Below are 22,200 nucleotides of genomic sequence, written 5' to 3'. Positions count from 1 at the left end.
TTGGTGTGCATTCAGGAGAACATAGGTCAGGAGTTAGTTTCAATTGCTTAGTCATCTCATTCTTATAATGAGGTTATTTTAAGGTTAGAGGTGGACAGAAATGGGCAAACAGGAAAGGGGCAAAAGAGCTGCTTTCAGTATCTGAGCAAACATTTCAGACAGAGGGAACAGCAAGGGTATAGGCCCTAAGATGGGACTCCACTCAGCATAATCTAGGAACAGCAAGTGTGGCTGGAGCAAAGTTAGTAAGGGTAGGCGCAGGAAGCAAAGTTAACAGGGGCCAGGTCATACAGGGCCTTCAGGGTCAGTGGAAGGATTTGGGCATTTATTCAGAGTGAGATGAGAAGCCATTGGAGAGTTTTCATGATCAAATCATATTTTAACAGGATCACTCTGACTCTTATGTTAAAAACAGAAGATATGAGAGCAGAGGGAGGGAGAACAGTGAGGAGATATTTTAGTGATGCAGGTGAGGGATGATGGTGGCTTAGACCAAGGTGATAGTAGTAGTAGAGATGATAAGAAAAAGTCATATTGTGAACATATTTTGAATACAGAGCTGATACAGCTTTCTGGTGGATTGACTATGGGCTATAAGAGAAAGGAAAGAGTCAAGATTGACTCTGGTATTCTGGGTGTGAGCCACTGTGGGGAGAAGTGGAATTGCCATTTACTAAGGTATAGAAGACTAGGAGAGGAGCAGATTCGGTTGATGGGTGGTGGATATCATGAGCTCAGTTTTGTACACATTAAATCTGTTGAGTTAGGCAGCCTGCAGCTCAGTCAAGAAATCCCGATTGACTATATAAATTCATAAGTAGCTAAAGCTCAGAGTTTGTAAACATTCTTAGGGAGAAAGTTCAAAGAACTTTCACCCAGCTGCTCCCTACAATAAACAGAAAGTGCTAGTGATGGTGTTAGAAAGATTTTATTGAATGATGATTCAGGAAAAAAGATAAAAATATGTTTTTTAAGAGAATGGACCTTCACAAATGTTTACAAAAGGAGTCTATTTTTGGTGGTCAGTAAGCCTTATGAGCTTATACTTTGAATTCTCTCTCTCTCTCTGTCTCTATCTCTCTGTCACACACACACACACACACACCCTACCCCAAACACAAAAAGATACAGTCATGGTCAAAAACAAGATCTAGTCTCCAAGGACTAGAAGAAAGAACAAAATTGCACACGACAATAAATGGGAACTAAAGCCATATACCTGGTAGGCTCTGAGTCCAGAAAGAGCTAGAAATGACTGGGAGTCTACTCTAATGGGGATCAGAGAACAAATGGACCACAGCTATGTCAGGAAACTGAAGATTGACTCACTGGGTGAAACCAACTGGGAAGGCGAGCAGAGCTTCCTCACCCACGAGTATAAGGAGGTTGAATAAAGATACAGCAATTGACCAGAGCGCTGACTCTTATAAGGTTATTCTTTCCTTAGTAAATGGAAATTATGGGAAATCCAGAAAACCCCTTAAAATAAAATTTGAAATAATAACAAGATGATTAAGAACACTGAATATTCAGAAGCACTAATACCAACTAGACATCCTGGATGTGTAAGATATAGTCAGTGAAATAAACACTCTATAGGTAAGATATACTTTAGACTGTTTAAAATCAGAGAGAGAATTAGGAAATTGGAAAACAGCAGAATGAATTCACCTAAAAAGCATTGCAGAAATATGAAAGATACGTAGATGATAAATTGAGAGGTACCAACATAAGTCTAGAGACAAAAAGAGAGAGACTAGTAAAGAAGGCCCTTTGAAGAGACAATGCCTGAGAATTTTCAGAATTGAAGAAATAACACCTTCAAGAACAACACAATGAATGTGAAATGAGATTAATTAAAATCAGTTATAACCTAGACACATCATAGAGCAATTGCAGAATATCAGGGATAAAGAGGAAAATATTTTAAAAGCTACAGAAAGACTAAAGACAAATTATAACTAATGACAGAGTAGCTACAGATTTTTTATTTATTTATTTATATTTGGCTGTGTTAGGTCTTTGTTGCTGCGCGTGCGCTTTCTCTAGTTGCGGCGGCTGTGGGCTACTCTTCATCGCGGTGCACGGGCTTCTCATTGCAGTGGCTTCTCTTGTTGCAGAGCATGGGCTCTAGGCATGCGGACTTCATTAGTTGTGGCACGCAGGCACAGTAGCTGTGGCTCGCGGGCTCTGGAGTGCAGGCTCAGTAGCTGTGGCAAATGGGCTTAGTTGCTCGACGGCACGTGAGAGCTTCCCAGACCAGGGTGTGAACCCGTGTCCCCCGCATTGGCAGGCAAATTCTTAACCACTGCGCCACCAGGGAAGTCCCTAGCTACAGATGTCTTAAGGGCAATGATAGATGCTAAAAGAAAATAAAGTGATATATTCAGAATGCAGAGGGAAAATTATTTTCAACTCAGAATTCTATACCCAGCTAAGGTATTATTTTATTTAAGAGTAAAGGGTTTTTATATTTTCAAACATAAAAATCTAGCAGTGTTTGCTACTCACAGACTGCTATGAAAGAACTTCTAAAAGACATACTTACTTGAGCATGAACCTGGAAGAAGGGTGATCTGAAACTAAGAAGAAAAATACAGAAATAAAATATATTACAAATTTTCTGTCTCATGAGAAAAACATTCATCATCAGTAAAGCAAAGATTCCAGGCCTCTTTCTTTTTGAACTTGGTCATAATACCTTATATGATCTATGTTATCCATTATAGTCATGTATCTGTTCTTAATGTCTTGCTCTTATTAAATATTTCATGATATCACTAGAAACTGGGAAAAATGATAACAATTAAATATCTATCACTCAGAATGAATAATTCCATCAGTTCTACTAGAAAAGACTACACAAGATTGTAAATCTGCACCTCAAGGTATTTAATCATACTTGCTGATAACATGAGGAAACCTTCACTGTCAGGATTTATTTATATGTATGAATAATGAGCAATTTCTGATACAAGTTTTTAAGAAATCTTTGAATCTGTTTCAGGGGTCCCCAAATCACCCACACGTCCAGTGATTCACTAGGACTCAGAAGCCTCAACATATAGTTGTACCCACAGCTAAGATTTTATTACAGTGATGCAGCAAGGGTATACAGCCAGATCAGTAAGGAAAAAAAGATACACATGAAATCTGGAGAAATCCATGTGCAGGTTTCCTGTGCTCTCTCCTTCTCATGACAGATCATGCAGAGTGCACACTTCCCTAGCAGCAAAAATACAGTCACATGTGGGTAGTGTCTCTGCCCAGGGGAGCCCATCGAAGACTCAAGTACCCAAGGATTTTAATGGGTTGGTTACATAGGCATCCTCTGCCTAGCAACTACTTTTCCTTTCCTGAAATGAAAGCAAGTGTTGAGTCCCCAGGTGGGCAAAATCATCTTATCGCTTAGGGAAGCTTCATGTCAGTACAGGGAACTGTTTACCAGCCAAGTTCCCATATGTCAGCTGAGGGCCAACCTTGCAAGCAGGCCTTTCTAAAATAGCAGGCTCAGGCCTGCTATATTACTCTTTTCTACACAGAGACCTATTTCCTTAATGGTAGTTTTCATTGTTTTTTCCATTACTTTCAAAAGCATATAATTCAATTAACTCTTTCATTTTAGGAAATGTCACATCACTTGGAAAAATAATGACGTCTCTCTTACGAGAATTTCATTGTAATAGTTACAATATTTTAAAAAGACAGCTAAAGCTTTGCTTCTTTGAATGGTGGATAAATCTGTATTGTGTGCCTAGGAGTTCTTAGGTTCCAACAATATGTATACTGATTATACTCTGCAATCATGATGAGTATGAGAATATATTTTTATAGGGAAAGAAAAGATAATCTTGTTAAAAAAGAAAACCTGGAGAGCGTAAAATATGTTTTTGTGTAGATTTTAAAGTAGACCTTAAGGTTCTAAGAAATAACGTGCAAAAAGCATAGAAAGTACATTATATAACTCAATTCTTTTGAGCTGTCTGTTATCCATGTAGCTTCCTAAAAACAAACCACCCCCATCTTTGTCATTTTTAAAAATAATGAGCTGTAAAATTATAATGATTACTTGTGGAAACACAAAAGGAAAAAACCCAATCAGTAATTTTACAGCCAAACAATTTAGGGAAAACAGCTAAATGTAAATTAACTATACTTAAGCACACTAGCCTGAGTTATTATTTTGAAGCAAAGTGCACTCAAGAAAATTAACATAGCATGATGGGTTTTATCTTTTATGCTCTCTCTCCAAAATTGATTATGAATTTCTGTAGCCATGGATCCTGCAAAGTTTTATACACACACACACCCCGCATATATATGTATTTATATTATTTTGACAATTGGGTGATTATTTCTGCGTTACACTGAATGTCAGCAAATTGTCTGACCCTTATCTTTAGGACTAATATCCACCCATAATATTATATTCCTAAGAATTATGTAAACCATATATAAATCATGCAAATTATTATGTAAGTAGAATGTTATTTTACAAGCAAAGATACTAAATAAGGAAGTATGTCACAGAATACGAATTTACTTTATAAAACCAAGGCCAGCAAATTTTATGTAGACAAAATCCAATTGCCCCTTACAGATATGAAGAAGGATCTGTTACCTAAAATTCGTTTTGAAGGATTATCTGTGAATTAAAATTACACATGCTATGTCTCTACCCTGTTAGCTAGCTAATCATATGAACATAATTAACCTTATTTAGACCAGTGAACAATCTAGTTTAGTAGACTGTCTGACTGGAACCAGTGACTTATAGTCATTAATTGAAAGCTAGACCAGTCATACAGTTGTGGGTTTTTCTATTAAGACATTACGCTATTCTGGTCCTTAGCGTGGAATAGACTGATAGGTGGGTTTAACTGAGATGGTTGTTAGCTAGGCGAGTATGATGCAGGAAGTATATAGCTCAAGGAAATGGTCATAACGATGTCCCATGGAAAGCAAGTAGAAGAAGAGAAATAAAGGCACAAAAGGTGGTAAAGTCAATAAATTGGATGCCTCAATGAAGATTTTCTAAAAATTGCTGGGTTGGAGGTATTATACTATGTAAAACGGAGATAATGGAGGCAGTTGTTGGAGTATGCTTAAGAGTAACAAATATAGGGTCATGGGGGTGGGTAGCTGAAGAGTGGAGAAGTAAAGAACGTTAGAGATGAGGGACTGAGAAAGCCAACATACTGACATCACCTACATGAAGGTTAGTTCCCCATAATAGAGACAGAAGTAGGTGTGAGAACAAAATATTGATTCAAGTGCTGAAATATTTAGCAACTGAGGGGGAGGGCCTAGGAGATCAGTAGCTCATGGTGGCTTATGGTATATAATGAAATTCAAAGGAACAAGTGATAGTCATATTTGCTTGACAACTTCATAAGATTTTGTGAGAATCAAATGAGATATTGCCTGAGAAAGCACTGTAAACCCCTAAGAAAGGTAGTGCTCTGCATATATGAGCCCTCAGTTTCAGCCCTGCTTTATGTCCCTATTTCTCTGCCTACAAAATAAAGACCAAGATAACATTATTCTCTCCTGCTTCATGAGAAAGTAGAAAGTTTAGCGGCATGTTATATATGAATTTGTTTTGAGTCTTTGGAAAAAGAAGGTACTTTCGCTGACCGGGGTTCAGAGTCACCGTTCAGCTTTTGAGTGTTCTCTGCAGCTTGTTGGGACTCCGATGGCACGCTGCGTGTCACATAACATTCTTCCCTATCTTTGATTTCAGACATTTCAGCAGTCTTCTCTGCAGCACAAATCAAAGAAGAAAAACAAAGGTAAGAAAAGGAAATGAAACATTTAGCTGCTTAGTTTGCACTGGGATAATCACCAGCACAGTTCACCCATCCTCTCTTGCCTGAGCCCAGTGTGGTTTGGAAGAGAACAACCCCCTAGCACAAGAGCTACCAAGACCGGCTTCTCCTTCAGGTCAATTATGATACAAGGTACCTTTTGCAACACATGGTCTCAACAGGTTTTCAGACTGGGATCACGCACTTCAGATTAAATTGTATGTCACTCATGTGGGCGAAAAGGTATTACAATTTTCCATAGTTTTTTATTCTGATACAAAGAGAAAATAAGAATTTTTAAGGTTGTTAAGTATCCAGACTTATTTTTATAATCTATAGATTAACCTTCTACCTTCACACGTATACAAAATTTAAAGAGCATTTTTACCCACTATTATCTTTAGGTCCTATAGCCGGCAAGAGCAAAAGACGAATTTCTTGCAAAGATCTTGGCCGTGGTGACTGTGAGGGCTGGCTTTGGAAAAAGAAAGATGCGAAGAGTTATTTTTCACAGAAATGGAAGAAATACTGGTTTGTCCTAAAGGATGCATCCCTATATTGGTATATTAATGAGGAGGTAAGACAAAGCACATTTTGTTTTCTCATTCATTTTATCTTTAACCAAAAGAATCATCGTCTTGAGACTTACGTTTTAAAATCATATAATCACCTTAAGGCTAATTCAGGAGACTTCTGCTGGTTATTTTTCAGTCTGCCTTCTTAAAATGGTTGCATTGTGGGGTTCTGTAAAGGCACTTGTCTCAATTATTCTAATGTAGCAACATATTTGAAATATAGATAATGTATAGTAAAATTCTGTATATCTAATTAAAAATACCAAACTAATTCAAGCAATAGCTTACTCAAAAGGATTATACATGGAAATTTGATAAAGATTTTTAAATGTCTTGCTTTTGTTCAAAGTTTTAAAATTTTTTCTGTTTGCTTTTTTGGGAGGAAGTCCTTTAGTAAGTTAAGTAAATTAAGTTAATACCACCTGCATTTGTTTCAGTTTTTCTTAAGGAATAAATGAACTAGTAGACTAGTTTCAAAAATCTTCAAGTATTCATTTCATTTGGCCCAATAGGGACAGCAGGGGGAGGGTATATAATACATGCCAATTGTTCTTATAATTTCCTGTTTCATTTCCAGTAAACAGATTTATATCCAGAGTAATTATATAACCTGTCACATATCACAACAGATATACAGTATACCTTATTTTTCGATATTCCCTTAACTCTACATTTGCTTCCTTTGCCATAGCCATCTATCAGTTCACCTTAAGTTTTTTATTTTTTTATTTTTTTTTACATCTTTATTGGAGTATAATTGCTTTACAATGGTGTGTTAGCTTCTGCTCCACAACAAAGTGAATCAGCTATACATATACGTATGTTCCCATATCTCTTCCCACCTTAAGTTTTTTAAACAAAAATTTCTATTGTTAGCTTTTTTTTTCATAAAAATGTATGTGGTTTAATGTAGTGTGCTGGCTAAAAACTTTTTGTATGCCAATCAAGTAGTGTAAAAACATAACGTCTTTATGTTTCTCTTTATTTTAGATCACTTGTAGATTGTCTGCTGAATGCTTTTCTGTCTTTCAGTTTAATGGGGAGATCATAACTACCCCAAAAGTATTTTAAATTGTTCAAAATTTTTAATTTTAACATTAAAGACATCAAGGGTAACATAACACAAATCAAAGAGATTTGAGACTATTGTATTTACCCTAAGATTGGAAGAAAAAAATGCTCAAATATTGAAAAATATTGGAAGTTATACTGCTCTTGCATATAACACACACATTTTAGTCACCATCATTAGCATCAAATTTTATTAAGTTTTACATATAAACATACACACACACACTAAAAGAATTGAGAACCCCTATTCTTTTTCTTTGAGATGGCAGATGGGAGTATGATGTCTCTTGAACTTGATATATAAGGAGCCATGAACTGGTACAGCACAGATCAAAGTTTGGGAGTAAAAGTCTGAGGAGTTGGCTCATGAACATGAAAGGGACAACAACATTTAAAGGGTTTAGCCAAAAATAATCTTAGCCTAGTTGTAATAACTTGCATCTGATGTAAGATTTTAGATAATTCTCCTGTCTTATATTCCCATCCCACATTGGGGGGGGGCATTTTATGGATTTCATTCAGTTTTCCAAGTGAAACATGACTTTTATGTATATATAGCATGTAAACCAAGTCAGATATTTGAAAAGCAAATTAATCTCTTCATTTGTAAAATCTTGAGTACACAAAATAATTTAATTCAGGTTTAAGAGATTTTTTTTGGAGACAGAAAAGGAATTGAATTAGTAAATGTCCCTACATTTTATATCTGAACATTTAAAATGGTAGAAAATTGAATTGTAAATGTGGGCTACAGTTATTTTATATGTTATAAATGTGTATGTACATTCTGAGGGAAAAATTACTTATTAAACAGATTTCACTTTGAGAATTAAAAATTTTTCTATCTTTATTTTAATATAAAAAGAATTTTTAAACATTTCTGTGTGTATTTTAATTTGTACTATTTTAAATGTTCAAAATATACCTTCAATTTAATGGACTATAACAGGTAAGACTGAAATTCTGATCTCTAAAATGTCTAATTTAAAGGATTAAATGAACTGATTTATTAGTATAGATATTTAAGGCATAGTTGTATAGTAGCACCAGCTTCAAACCTTTATATATAATACCCTAAACAAGAGTGTTGCCTCTTTAGGATGAAAAAGCAGAAGGATTCATCAGTCTGCCTGAATTTAAAATTGATAGAGCCAATGAATGCCGCAAGAAATAGTAAGTTGATTTTATTTGGGGCGAGGGAGAGAAAGGAAGGGTAGTTTTGTTTTTTTTTAATTTCTAGCTTTTAAATTATAGGTTGCTTGTCTAATGCTTTCAAATTGAGGTAATAAGAAAGCAGTTTTGTGGGCAGAAAATTGAATTTTTCACTCATTTCTGTCATCACGGCAGAAGCATTATATATGTGAACTCAGATTAGATCTGAGGTAATTTTTATCCATAAAAATTGTTTGGTTCTAACTTATTTCCCAATTTGAAATAAATAAATGTACTCTGTTTCCTTTTGCAGTGCATTCAAAGCCTGTCATCCTAAAATCAAAAGCTTTTATTTTGCTGCTGAGCATCTTGATGATATGAACAGGTAAAGTTACTTAAATTTCAAAATACTTAGAAAGTCAGTTAGGCTTAGATTTCTGTTTTCCACATCAATGCCTAGAGAATAATGTCACTGAAGTTTCTAGATCAGTTTAAAATAAAATGGACCCAGCCATAGCTCCATGTAGCCATACCTAATTTTAAAGAATGGCATTTTAAAAAGTCAAAATAAACTCATTGACTTTTTGTCAAGTTTACCAAAAATGTGCCAGAATCCATGTATAGGCCAAAAAAAAAATCCACTGTAGAAAAAAAACATTTTTTTAAGTCCACTTCAAGAATATGTCTTCAGATTTATTCCCAAGTGAGGAAAAAAGGATACCCACAAAAAAAGCTGACTTTTCGGGCTTCCCTGGTGGCGCAGTGGTTGAGAGTCCGCCTGCCGATGCAGGGGACACGGGTTCGTGCCCTGGTCCGGGAAGATCCCACATGCCGCGGAGCGGCTGGGCCCGTGAGCCATGGCCGCTTAGCCTGCACGTCCGGAGCCTATGCTCCGCAACGGGAGAGGCCACAACGGTGAGAGGCCCAAGTACCACAAAAAAAAAAAAAAAGCTGACTTTTCCAAGTGCTGAGTATTTATGACAGAATATCCGTCTCAATAACTTAGGCATAGGCATAGTTGGTGTATCTCTCTGTCACCTTTCTTCTATCACTGGACAGGATTGTGCAACCAAGTGATTAGATGGCACGTGGTTATTTGGTGGCTCTGGGAAAATCTGGATATATATTTTTTCATTATCTACAACATACTGCTTCTTGTTTCCATTTTGGCTCTTATGAGTTTGATCCTTTCTTCCTTTTTCTTTCCTTTCTCCTTTCCCTTTTCTAGATTTGTAGAAATTGGATTTAAGATTCAAAATTTTCCCCTTCACAGCTCTTCAGTAGGCAGTGCATGTTACACATATGATGTGCCAATAGTTAGGAAGACGCAGAATAGCATAGTGGTTAAGAGTATGAACTTTGGAACCAGGCTGTCCAAATTCCAGCCGTCCCACTTAGTAGCTCTGTGACCTTGGATATAGAACTTAACCTCTCTCTGTCAGGTATTAACTCTTTTTAAAAAATGGAGATAATAACCATCTCCACCCATAGAACTTTTATGAGGAGCAAATAAGAACACATAAAGGGCTTAGAACAGTACCTGCTAAATTGTAAGTGCTATATAAGTGTTTGCTTTCAATATATATTCCTTTTATATACATAGGGTTCTCACGCCATATAACTTTCTTTGTATATCTCTAAAGAGTTAGTGTTCAAATATTTTTAAGCACAAAATTTTGGAGCTTCATAAATGTGCTTGAACACGCTAAATGGACACTTAATATGCTTTTATAAATAATCTTGTTCTTTGACACTTCAGGGTATAGGCGTGATTTTTCCAAACCAAGGATATGAATACAAGGAGAGGGCAAAGAAAGGTGTTGAGAAAACTTGATAAAATCTTTTATAATTAATAGGAGAACTGAGCCTTTCTTTTATTGAAATATAATTGATTAACAATGTTGTGTTAGTTTCTGGTGTACAGCAAAGTGATTGTTTTATATATTTTCTTTTCTTTTCCATTATGGTTTATTACAAGATATTGAATATAGTTCCCTATGCTATAGAGTAGGTCCTTGTTGTTTATCTATTTTATATATAGTAGTGTGTACCTGCTAATCCCAAACTCCTGGTTTATCCGTCCCCCCTTCCCCTTTGGTAACCAGACGTTTGTTTTCTATGTCTGTGAGTCTGTTTCTGTCTTATAAATAAGTACATTTGTATCATATTTTAGATTCCACATATAAGTGATATCATATGGTATTTGTCTTTGTCTGACTTACTTCACTTAGTATGGTAATCTCTAGGTCCATCCAAGTTGCTGCAAATGGCATTCTTTCCTTCTTTTTTAAACTGAGTAATATTCCATTGTATATATGTACCATATCTTTTTTATCCATTTCTGTTGATGGACATTTAGGTTGCTCCCATGTCTTGACTATTGTAAATAGTGCTGCTGTGAACATTGGCGTGCATGTATCTTTTTGAATTATGGTTTTCTCCAGATATATTCCCAGGAGTGGGATTTCTGGATCATATGGTAGCTATATTTTTAGTTTTTTAAGGAAATTCCATACTGTTTTCTATTGTGGCTGCACCAATCTGCATTTCCGCCAACAGTGTAGGAGGGCTCCCTTTTCTCTACACCCTCTCCAGCATTTATTGCTTATAGATGTTTTGATGATGGCCATTCCTACTGCTGTGAGGTGATACCTCATTGTAGTTTTGATTTGCATTTCTCTAATAATTAGCGATGTTGAGCATCTTTTCATTTACCTATTGGCCATCTGTATGTCTTCTATGGAGAAATGTATACTTAGGTCTTCTGCCTATTTTTTGACTAGGTTGTGGGGTTTTTTTTGTTGTTACTGAGTTGTATGAGCTGTTTGTATATTTTGGAAATTAAGCCCTTGTCAGTCACATCATTTGCAAATATTTTCTCCCATTCCTTAGGTTGTCATTTTGTTTTGTTTATGGTCTCCTTTGCTGTGCAAAAGCTTATAAGTTTGATTAGGTCCCATTTGTTTATTTTTGCTTTTATTTCTATTGCCTTAGGAGACTGACCTAAGAAAACATTGCTGGGATTTATGTCAGATAATGTTTTGCCTATGCTCTCTTCTAGGAGTTTTGTGCTGTCATATTATATTTAAGTCTTTAAGCCATTTTGAGTTTATTTTTGTGTAAGGTGTGAGGGAGTGTTCTAACCTCATTGATTTACATGCAGCTGTCCAGCTTTCCCAACACCACTTGCTGAAGAGACTGTCTTTTCCCCATTGTGTATTCTTGCCTCCTTTGTCAAAGATTAATTGAGCATAGATGTGTGGGTTTATTTCTGGACTCTCTATTCTGTACCATTGATCCATATGTCTGTTTTTGTGCCTATACCATGCTGTTTTGATTACTGTCACTTTGTAGTGTTGTCTGAAGTCTGGGAGTGTTATGCCTCCAGCTTTGTTCTTTTTCCTCAGGAATGCTTTGGCAATTCTGGGTCTTTTATGGTTCCATATAAATTTTAGGATTATTTGTTCTAGTTCTGTGAACTGAGCCTTGTATTTGGTTTCCATAATCTTCTCTTGATTTGCATGTTACCATTCTTGAAATTTCACAGTAGCCAATCAGAATTTGAAGAGCTTATTCTCAAAATGAAAATGTTTATGTACTTGTTGGGGAGGGGTGGTACTCTATTTTGTGTTTTAACTATTTTATACTTCTACTGTTGTTGTTACTCACTATCCATTTTACCACAATTGACCTCAATGCCCTTAGGATAAATATGAAGGATTTACATCATAACCAAACAGAAAATAAGTGGTATATATAATCATGTCCTCTCCTACAAGATAGATCCACTAGAACACAGTTACTTCCATCCAGGAATTAACATAAATTAATCTTTCGTGATACTTGCTAATCAGGGTCTTTTTAGGTTTAGAAAATAGCCTGTTCAAAAATGCATTTTTATGAACTATAAAACCATTCTTGATCTCCATTCTCTACCCTGTGTTAGCAATAACTCAGAAGTGTATGATGTCACTAACTCTTCCCTAATACTCCTGTGGATGTATCTGGTTCAGGATATCAGAGAAGAAGCTAAACCAAACCCATATGTTTCATTTTGTTGCCTTTTCTAAGCAATGGGTCAAAGAAAAAAATAAATAAATCTGATCAAATATGTCATCTCCACATGGTACATTTAAGAGTGCTGTTTTATGTAAGCCTTGCCGTGGTGTACTACAACCTTCAGAATTAAATTGTCCTGAAATACTGAGTCTTTCTTTAAAATTTAAGTATAGTGGACTTTTATTGTTTTGCCCTGCTTTTTATTTTTTGAATAAGCATATTCCTAATGTCTGCTTTCAATAGGCAAGTTTATTAAAAATTACTTGTCAATAGGACGGAGGAGAGTCAGTGCTGGCAATATTCACAGAGGATTGGTGTTGGGGAGAGACAGCCTCCAACAACTTTATTTAATAAGCTGATTGTTACATAGCAGCAAGATGATGTGGGTGTTGGTTCATTCTATGTGTAGTCCTTTGAAGGCATGTACCTAAGCCTTCAAGAGATGATATAGTTATAAATAATTATAATTATATTATAATAATTATAAATAAGTGCCTTACCTGGTTATTTCATAATTTCTAAAATATTATCATATATATTTTTAAAATGGAGTGCTAGTTTTGACAGGACCTAGTAACTGGAATGAAAAAGCAATCCTTAGATTTAATTTTCTTCTGTAAAATCCGCATGTGTGTATACACATACATACGCACATGCATACATATACCCAAATACATATAACTTAGAATATTAAAATCTCACCATCTATTTTTTGAGTAGCTTTAAGTTTGATTGTGAGGTAATCTTCAAAAACACTTTTGAGCACCCTACCACCAATCCATCTGTTCCATCCTCAGAAATGAGCATTGAAACATTAAAAAAAACTTTTTTGCCAGCCTGTGTGAAATCTGTGGGAAGAAAACAAAACATCGTGTTTCTCAAGTATTCTGAGTCTTATTTACTGAATTCACTTGGCCTATGTATTCCTTTTCACGTCAGCACATATGTCCTTATAATTGTCAGGACTCACCAGTTTCTGTTTAGTGTGTTTATCTTACATTTCTTCCCCAGTTCTTACTCTGGTTTCCCTCTCAGTACGTTATTCTGTGTCAGCTGTTGACAGCTTCATTGGAACATTCACCATAGGCCCAATCCTCTTATCCTTAAATATTGTCTGTCTCCCTCACTGAAGATACAGGCATCATGAAAACAGATACTTTGTTTCATTTATCTTTCTCTATCCTCAGTGCCTAGAACAGTACCTGGCACACATTAATATTTCTTAACTCAATTAATGCATATATATCTGCTGTTCATAATAGCATATAAACACCAAACCATAACTGCAGCAAGTGTTTGGATAAGCATCTTCTAACTGAGGCCTAAGGACAACTTTATCCAAGACAGCAACAACAGTTGTGTTGCATTCAGCCTTTTGTGTCTATACATAGAAGTTTACGCATACACTTTGTAAAGAGTTTTTATTGGGGACAGAATTTTTCTTCCTAAAAGTAGTTTAATTTTTTAATTGTCTTGTGGAATTTAGGAATCCTGGAGCTCATCAAAGGCAGAAATTATGTCTTATTCATTTTTGGACCCACAAAACGTAGCTCATTGTTCAGCATACAACAGGCATTTAATAAACGTTGTTGAGCTGAAAAATTAAGAAGCCTCTTTTTAGTTTCCTTATTCATCTCATGAAGACCTCACTGCTCTTTAGACTTCTGATAAAATGAAATTTCAGTGATATATTAAAAAGTATTAAATATGAAGTACTGAATTAAAATTCATTAACAAATATTCCTCTAGTGGTATCAACATCATTTCCACCCAAAAAGCACCAAGCCAGTCTTTCCTAAGAGTGCTAAGATTCACCTTGTAGTACAAATTCAACCCCTTTCTTACTACAAATGACCTATAGGCTAGATTTTAATTTTGACCTTTTACTAATGATTGGAGTCATTTTTAAAAGGTTATTTGTCATGAAGTTAACTTCTTGGCTGACAGTTTATAATTTTCTGGATCGTGTGTATATATCATGCTGCTGAATTCATTTGATCCATTTTTTTTCCATTTCTGCTCCAGTCCCTTCTTTACTTCCCATAGTTGAGGTGATCATTACATTGTAGGCTTTGTCAAAATAAAGTTGTGCTTTAAGTGACTTATTCTTAAAATTAAAGCTTAAATTTCCATGGATGTGATTTTGTCCATTAGAGAAACAACTTTCCTCCCTCCCTTTTCAAGATATTCTAAGTATCTGATGCACAGTTAACACCACTTGGCATAAATGACGAAATATATGAGTCACTTCAAAGAAAGTCATCTTCCACTTGACAGGGGAGATAATCTCCTAGGAGAAAAGCTTCTCAAACACAGTTTTTTTCCTAAAAACGTGTTTCAATCAGATTATTCCACAATTTAATGATGTTAACTATACTAGTGATTCCAAACTTACTCAAGCTAGTTTGGAAGGTTGATTCTTCCTTACTTTCTTATTTGGGAAGATATATGGATCATAGCTCAGGATTGACCAGTGGAAAACTGTCAGGTTAGTTTAAAGATTTTGTGATTTGATAATCTGATGCAGTGTAAACAGTTTCCAGAATAATGAACACAGGGAGAGACCTGGTGGGACAAAAGACAGAGATTGAAATAGTGCTTTGCTTCAGGCAGTTCCCTACATTGGCAATAGCAACTCTTCTGAAAGAGGAAAGAACTAAGATTTATTTTTAAATTACTATTGTTCATGGAAATAAATTTTCAAGATCTAAACAGAGGTTAAAATTGTATATGCTCGTTTTGTGTTTGGAAAAACCTAATACCCTTGTATTTAGAGACAAATTTCCAAAGTATACTACTACTGAGCTGTGTTTCCCTTTGGATCATTAAACTTAAAGGAGATTCATCAAAACTAATATTTCATGGTAAAACATATTTTGACAGGCAAGGTCTATAATTTTTTCCCTTCTCAGGACAAATTATATCTGATATTGTTTAAATATCTCTAAAGGAGCATTTGTTCTGAAGAAACGGAACAGCAAAAATATTTGGAGTGCTTTTACATTTAGAGCAACAGAATTAATAGGGCTTTGGTCATCTCAAAACCCTTTATGTTGCAGATGTTAACAGGTTTGCCCAAGACTTTTCTAGTGAAATAGCATCTTTAGTGTGGGAGCAGTTTGTACTACAGCAAATTATAGCTCATTGAAGACTCCATGTGTTAAGAGTAGCAAAAAGCACACCCTTTATCTGGGATTATTCCATATATTCTTATACATTTTAAAATAACTATTCCCAAGAAAATAGTTAAGTATAAAAAAAATCAGTTGCAATGTTACTGACTTTAATATTTGTTTCTTCAGGTGGCTTAACAGAATTAATATGCTGACTGCGGGGTATGCAGAAAGAGAGAGGATTAAGCAAGAACAAGGTAAAGGAATACTTTTTTTTTTTACTATTGTGTTACACTTCTTTTTTCTTGCTGTTTTCCTATACAGTGATTCACTGCTATCACTTGAGAGAAAATGCATATGTCAGTCTGTGGTTATTTCTCTTCTGTTCACTTTGAATCCAAACCATAGCATCTTATGGGTAAGGTTTAGTAAATTAAACAGGAAATAAACTCCAATTTTTGGAGCAGCTAATGTGGAGTTCATTCCTGTTTGTTGCCATCTTCTTTAGTCTACTTCCTATGGAGGAAAAAAATTTTAAAAGCCTAGGGTGGGAGGGAGGGAGATGCAAGAGAGAAGAGATGGGGGGATATATGTATATGTATAGCTGATTCACTTTGTTATAAAGCAGAAACTAACACACCACTGTAAAGCAATTATACTCCAATAAAGATGTTAAAAAAAAATTAAAAAGCCTAGAATTTGGTCCTTTATATTGACCCAAGTCAAGGTCCTTGGTGGTGAGTTGTTTTTTTCTACTTAGTGGTTTCACAGACATTTAAGTGCTTTTATGCAAAGAGCTCAGATGAATGATCCCTTCTTCCATAGATTATCTCATTTGCTTGTGTTCTTCAGTTCTGTTACTTTGTTAGCTCTGTGATCTTATGGAACTTGCCTTAGTATTGACCTCACATTTATGAAATACAGTATCCTGATGCAAAATTGAAATCTTAACAAAAGTTGTGGTCACTATTCGAAAAGTAGCTTCAGGGCTTCCCTGGTGGCACAGAGTATTAAGAATCCGCCTGCCAATGCAGGAGACACGGGTTCGAGCCCTGATCCAGGAAGATCCCACATGCCGCGGAGCAACTAAGCCCGTGTGCCACAACTACTGAGCCTGCTCTCTAGAGCCTTCGAGCCACAGCTCCTGAGCCCGCGCGCCTACAGCCCAGTGCTCCACAACAAGAGAAGCCACCACAGTGAGAAGCCCGCGCACTGCAACAAATAGTAGCCCCCGCTCACCGCAACTAGAGAAAGCCTGTGCGCAGCAACGGAGACCCAACGCAGCCATAAATAAATAAATACATTTATTTTAAAATAAAAGTAGCTTCACATTTCCCAAAGAATGTTTGCTATACCTCCCTTGGAAGCATAAATAGTTCTTTGAAAACTTTTGAGACATCCTGAAGTTAAAAGGATTCCACACATTGATACACATATTTCTAGTTGTGTCTCCAGTGGACATAGCCTGTTGGTCGACATGAAGATTCTGAAAACCTACTGTTTCGTCACGGAGAAAGCTTTTTAAATATCTCAGAACTAACGGTTAGAGAGATGTAAAGAAGATAACCAGATCCCAAAACCAATCTTTCAGCAAATATTTAGGTCAGGGGTCAGCAAACTTTCTGTAAAGATCCAAATAGTAAATATTTTAGACTTTGCAGGCCTTAAGGTTTCTGTTGAAACTATTCAACTCTGCTGTAGACACATGAAGGGAAGTGGCTGTACTTCAATAAAGCTTTATTTATGGACACTGAGATTGAATTTCATAACATTTTTCACATTTTGAAAAATATTCTTCTTTTGATATTTTTTATCCACTTAAAATGTAAAAACCATTCTTGATCCACAGGCTGTATAAAAACACGCAAAGAGCCTCATTTGGCCTGCAGGCCACAGTTTATCAACCCCTGGCTTAGAGCCATGGGGTGAGAGAATGGGGGTGACTAGAGCAGTGAAGGGTGAGGAGATAGGGCAGGAAGATTTCCAAGAAATAGCAAAATATGGTTACTGCCAATGGGAATTCAGCATCTTATTGAGACTCTAAAAAATTCACACTTGAAACTGCCTAAGAAAAATTAAAGAGCAACATAAAGTAAATGAGTACTAATTTTTGCACCACATGCAACTGATTTAAAAAATTGCTAAGTGGCTGCAAAATTTTTTTTAAAACCTGAGAAGGAGTCAGGATTAATGAGGAAATACTTGGAGAAAGCAATCAGTGAGCCTCATATAAAGTTAGCAGTGAAGAGGCAGAGAAGATATTTTATTAAATATTAAAGTGTTTCTGAATAAGGCCTTCAGCTGACACTCTAATTGCATTAAGGTGAAATAAGCACCCATCCTGCCTGAAATTACATTGAATTCTAGTAGAAAAGATACTCTTAGTACAATATGGAAAGTGAAACATGGGAAAGTACAAAGCAAATTCCATGGGAATGAGGCTAGAGATTCCTTCTAGGAGGGAAATTGGAAAAAAATATTATGTGGACTCATTATCTGAACTGGTTGTCGCAGGATGAGAAGTAATAAAATAAAACATTCCTGGGAGTGGAAGCAGCATGAGTACTTCCACAAATAACATGGAAACCATCTCTATCAAATCACTGTGCACAGGCAAATCCCAGCCAGGACTATGAAGTGTCAGGCCAGTTATTGTCACATTTCTTCATTGTTAAAAGTTTATTCCCCACTTTCATACTTCTACTTAATTTATAGGCCTACAATTATAGTAAGAGAGGTAAATACACAAACACACACACACACAACACACACACACACACACACACACCAGCCTTCCTTTTCAAATTACTTTATAAAGCATGAAAACTGTTCTTTAAAAGTGCATATAGATTTCTCAGTTTTTTAAGATGCAAGAATTAGAAGTGTGGGCAATGTGCCAATAGGAGAATGAATCTTGAGAAAAGTCAATTTGCATGAATAAGGAACGTTGGATTTTCAGGCTTCTGTATTTTATCACTCGGCATTTCTTTGAAGCTGAGCATGGCCTTGATTTTAGTGGATTTCCTTTGTACTTGTCATTATATAACCAAATTTCATTATGGATGAAAGAACTGGTAAGTCATATTGCACATGCACGTTCCAAAAAATACTCATTCCATGGATTCATGCTGCCATAGTCTGTCATGTGAGTATTTATTTTAGTGCCTACTGGAATGTGGTAGACAATCATAGGTAGAAGCTAATAGTTACAGTTCAGGTCTCTACAGCCAGAATCTCTGAAATAATTTAGATTTCCACCTAGAGTATACATTCATCAGGTACTCTAACGTAGGTCAGAAACATATTAGACTTCCTACCTTATGCAGGATTAGGTCTTACGTATTCTGTATAGACAACTACTGGATGCACATGTCTATTCCACACTTCTATAGAATTGTTTGACATGTAAGTACCGTTCTCAGTAGGGAAGTTTAAACTTGATACAAAATATAGCTCTTTGAGAATTGGGAATATTTCAGAAAGATGCAAAGGAATAACTGCCAAACACTGTTTCTATTTAAATACTCAGTACAGCTTGGAAGTGACTCTTTCATTGACTTAAATAAAAGTTTAGTGAATCGCTGTCTTTAACTACAGAAGTATAAAGGATATGGGGTTCTTTTTCATTATGCATTGTTTTACTTAGAGAAAACAGGGTTACAGTAAATTCTGCCAAGATCATAATTTAGCTAATTGTCTGCTAATCATTTTTCTATATTTTTCCAGCTTCAAATCAGACATTCATGACACATTATTTTCAGTCACACACAAGGTCTTTGTAAAGCTTTAATTACATAAAAGTGAATGAAATACATTGTATTTCTTTGATAGTTCTAGATGAAAAAGTCAATTTCTTTCAAATTATCCTTTTGTATCAACATGAGAAGTAAAGTGGAAATTTTCCTCTTCTATTGATGGCACTGTTTATTCATGATTAGTTATTTGTAAAATTGAATATCACTGCAAGAGACATTAAAAGTATCCATTTATTTTGTGCTAAATAGAGAGCTAAGAAAAATAAATTAATTTGCTCTTAGAATGAAAATCAGACTGGTTTCAGCCTCTGGGAAGCAGTGTGCCTGTAATTTTCCACACAAAACCAAAATGCCTAAATTTTCTGTGTAGCCTCTTCCCTGGCATTGCTCTCTCAAAGACACACGGGTTAGTGTGTGAAATGAAGTTAATTTGCAAAGTGGTATTTCAGCCTTTTCTTAGGCAACCCAAGAAAACTTTGGTTTGATGGTGTTTTTCTTTAATAAACCAAGAATTACATCAAATAAAGGATTAGAATTCTTCCTAATTTAGCGGGGGTTGTGGGGGGCTGGGGAGGAGAGAGAGAATCTCCTAAATCTGTCACTTGTAATAATAGCTATAGAGATCTTGATAAAATGCTGATCATCTCCCTCTCAGTGTGCTGCCAGGACCCCTTGAGGAACTAATTCCTTGAGACCCAAGGTCTCAGTGCAAAGTTGAAGGGGGAACTCAGCACAGGTGCCATAGTTTCTGGAAGTAGTGGGAAGGGTAAGAGCAGAGTGATCTTCACAAGCCTACTGCTTGGGAGCAGGGTGAGGGGGTGCTTAGTACCTCCACCTCCAGCAATAATTTCTCAGTAGTATTTCAAGCTCCCACAAAACTACCCAACTGAGACCCCAGAGCTCCAGAATTCACTTTTCATTGCTGGAACTTGCTACAAGAAAAAACTAATGTCTAAGAAGATGAACACTAGGCATTTATCTCCTGTGTGATCTGGGTCAGACTGTCCTGGCATGCTACCTACAAATCCACCCTATATTAGGGACCTTAATATTTATTGAGTGCTTTCAAGATGCAAGGCGCTTGAATATACGTTACCTTAGTAGCCCACTCACACAACTCTGAAAGGTGGTTATTATTAGCCCCCTTTTACAGATGATAAAACAGACTCAAAGAGATTAAGTAACTATCACAAGAGCACAGAAATGGTAATTGGTACAGCCAAGCACTGAACCTACATCTGCGCGAGTATATAGTTCATGCTTTTCCCACCAGTGTTTACTGGGTCCATTTCTGGGCAACTACATCAATTCATATTTGAGGGGAGACTTCGTATGCTGCCCATCACTGGTGTGACCCAGTGTAAAAACCAGATCTCAAATTTAGGTTAACTAGTGTTTGCTTATCCTTTACTCAAAGGGAATAATTAAAGTAGGAATTGGATTTTCAGAGACCTTGTATTCTGAGGCCTGAATATAATAATCTCCATTGCTAAAGAATTTTGAGCAGCAGGAGGAGGGGGACTTGAAGGATCATGAATATATGTCACATTAAATTCTCCCACTAAGTCGTACAAAGAGTCCCAGTGACTTGGCCCTTCGAGGCTTAGAGCAAGGCAATTTCTTAGTTCAAACCGCAGTTGTACTACTTTCTATTTGGCATATTATAATAAGTACTCAGTAAATATTAGCTGTACTTATTAATCAGCACCACAAGGAAAATATATAAAAATATTACAATATAGGAATTCCTGGGTGGATAAGGGTACCTGTAAAAACATGTGCCATGGGGCTTCCCTGGTGGCGCAGTGGTTGAGAGTCCGCCTGCCGATGCAGGGGACACGGGTTCGTGCCCCGGTCCGGGAGGATCCCACGTGCCGCGGAGCGGCTGGGCCCGTGAGCCATGGCCGCTGAGCCCGTGCATCAGGAGCCTGTGCTCCGCAACGGGAGAGGCCACAGCACTGAGAGGCCCGCGTACCGCAAAAAAAAGTGCCGTGATTTTTCACCTACATCTGAATATAAGTTAAGGTTCTTTTGTGATTTAGATTTTCATAAGAATAAGGAAACTTTTCTCTTCTTTTATCATTTGAAATTCATATGGATAATACTTCTAGGTTTTTCCTTGTAAATCACATAAAGAATTAACCCAGCAGTTACAGGGTGGTTGAGATATTGGTAGAACAGATTCTGCTGATTGGCCTTTGTGGTGTAGTTTACTTACTTGACTAATGTATCTCTCGGAGTTTTTCCCCATCCCTCTTGCCTGAGGTCTGCCAAGTCACTTTGTCTAGCGGCTTACATTTTCTACCCTTTTAAGTAGTTCTAGAAGTTTGGAACTTACAGCCCACATCAGCAGATTTGCCCTTTTGCGTTTGGCAAGAATCAGGGTTTGCCATGTGTTTCCAAGTAGAGGTGGGAGTATGGTGTTATAGAGATTCATGTCAGCATGACTCTGGAAACAGCGACTGTTAGATAACCAGTGAACTGAAGCCACAGAAGAGGATTGAGAACATTATTTTTGAAGCTGTTTATACCTGTAGAGATCTACAGCAACCCATGTATTTCTTCTTTGAGTGTTCATCTTTAGGATAAAATGATACACCTTTAAGAGGCATCATGTGACATCATTCATTAATTGAAGCTTTAAGTAATTTGGTCTGGAATCTAAAAT

At 36.3% G+C, this 22,200-nt stretch overlaps 1 protein-coding gene and 1 long non-coding RNA gene across 7 annotated transcripts in view; one reads left to right on the top strand and one right to left on the bottom strand.

The window, feature by feature from the left end:
* The window catches only part of CNKSR2 (connector enhancer of kinase suppressor of Ras 2), a 258,125-nt gene that overhangs the window by 189,902 nt on the left and 46,023 nt on the right, over nucleotides 1-22,200 (top strand). For all 6 annotated transcript variants that reach the window (XM_067724238.1, XM_067724242.1, XM_067724241.1 and 3 more), the window contains 5 exons: nucleotides 5,744-5,792; nucleotides 6,212-6,384; nucleotides 8,553-8,626; nucleotides 8,919-8,990; nucleotides 15,967-16,034. In XM_067724238.1, the coding sequence (XP_067580339.1) occupies nucleotides 5,744-5,792; nucleotides 6,212-6,384; nucleotides 8,553-8,626; nucleotides 8,919-8,990; nucleotides 15,967-16,034 (436 nt within the window). The remainder of the gene's footprint in view (nucleotides 1-5,743; nucleotides 5,793-6,211; nucleotides 6,385-8,552; nucleotides 8,627-8,918; nucleotides 8,991-15,966; nucleotides 16,035-22,200) is intronic.
* Nucleotides 2,022-5,760, bottom strand: LOC137217434 (uncharacterized). Its single transcript, XR_010940095.1, has 3 exons — nucleotides 5,638-5,760; nucleotides 2,549-2,582; nucleotides 2,022-2,362 (listed from the first exon to the last, which is right to left on the bottom strand). It is a non-coding gene; the product is annotated as an uncharacterized lncRNA (long non-coding RNA).

The sequence above is a fragment of the Pseudorca crassidens genome, chromosome X (genome assembly GCF_039906515.1).
Source record: "Pseudorca crassidens isolate mPseCra1 chromosome X, mPseCra1.hap1, whole genome shotgun sequence".
NCBI lineage: Eukaryota > Metazoa > Chordata > Mammalia > Artiodactyla > Delphinidae > Pseudorca > Pseudorca crassidens.
The sequence above is the reverse complement of the archived record's forward strand: the minus strand, read 5'-3'. Positions and strand labels throughout refer to the sequence as shown.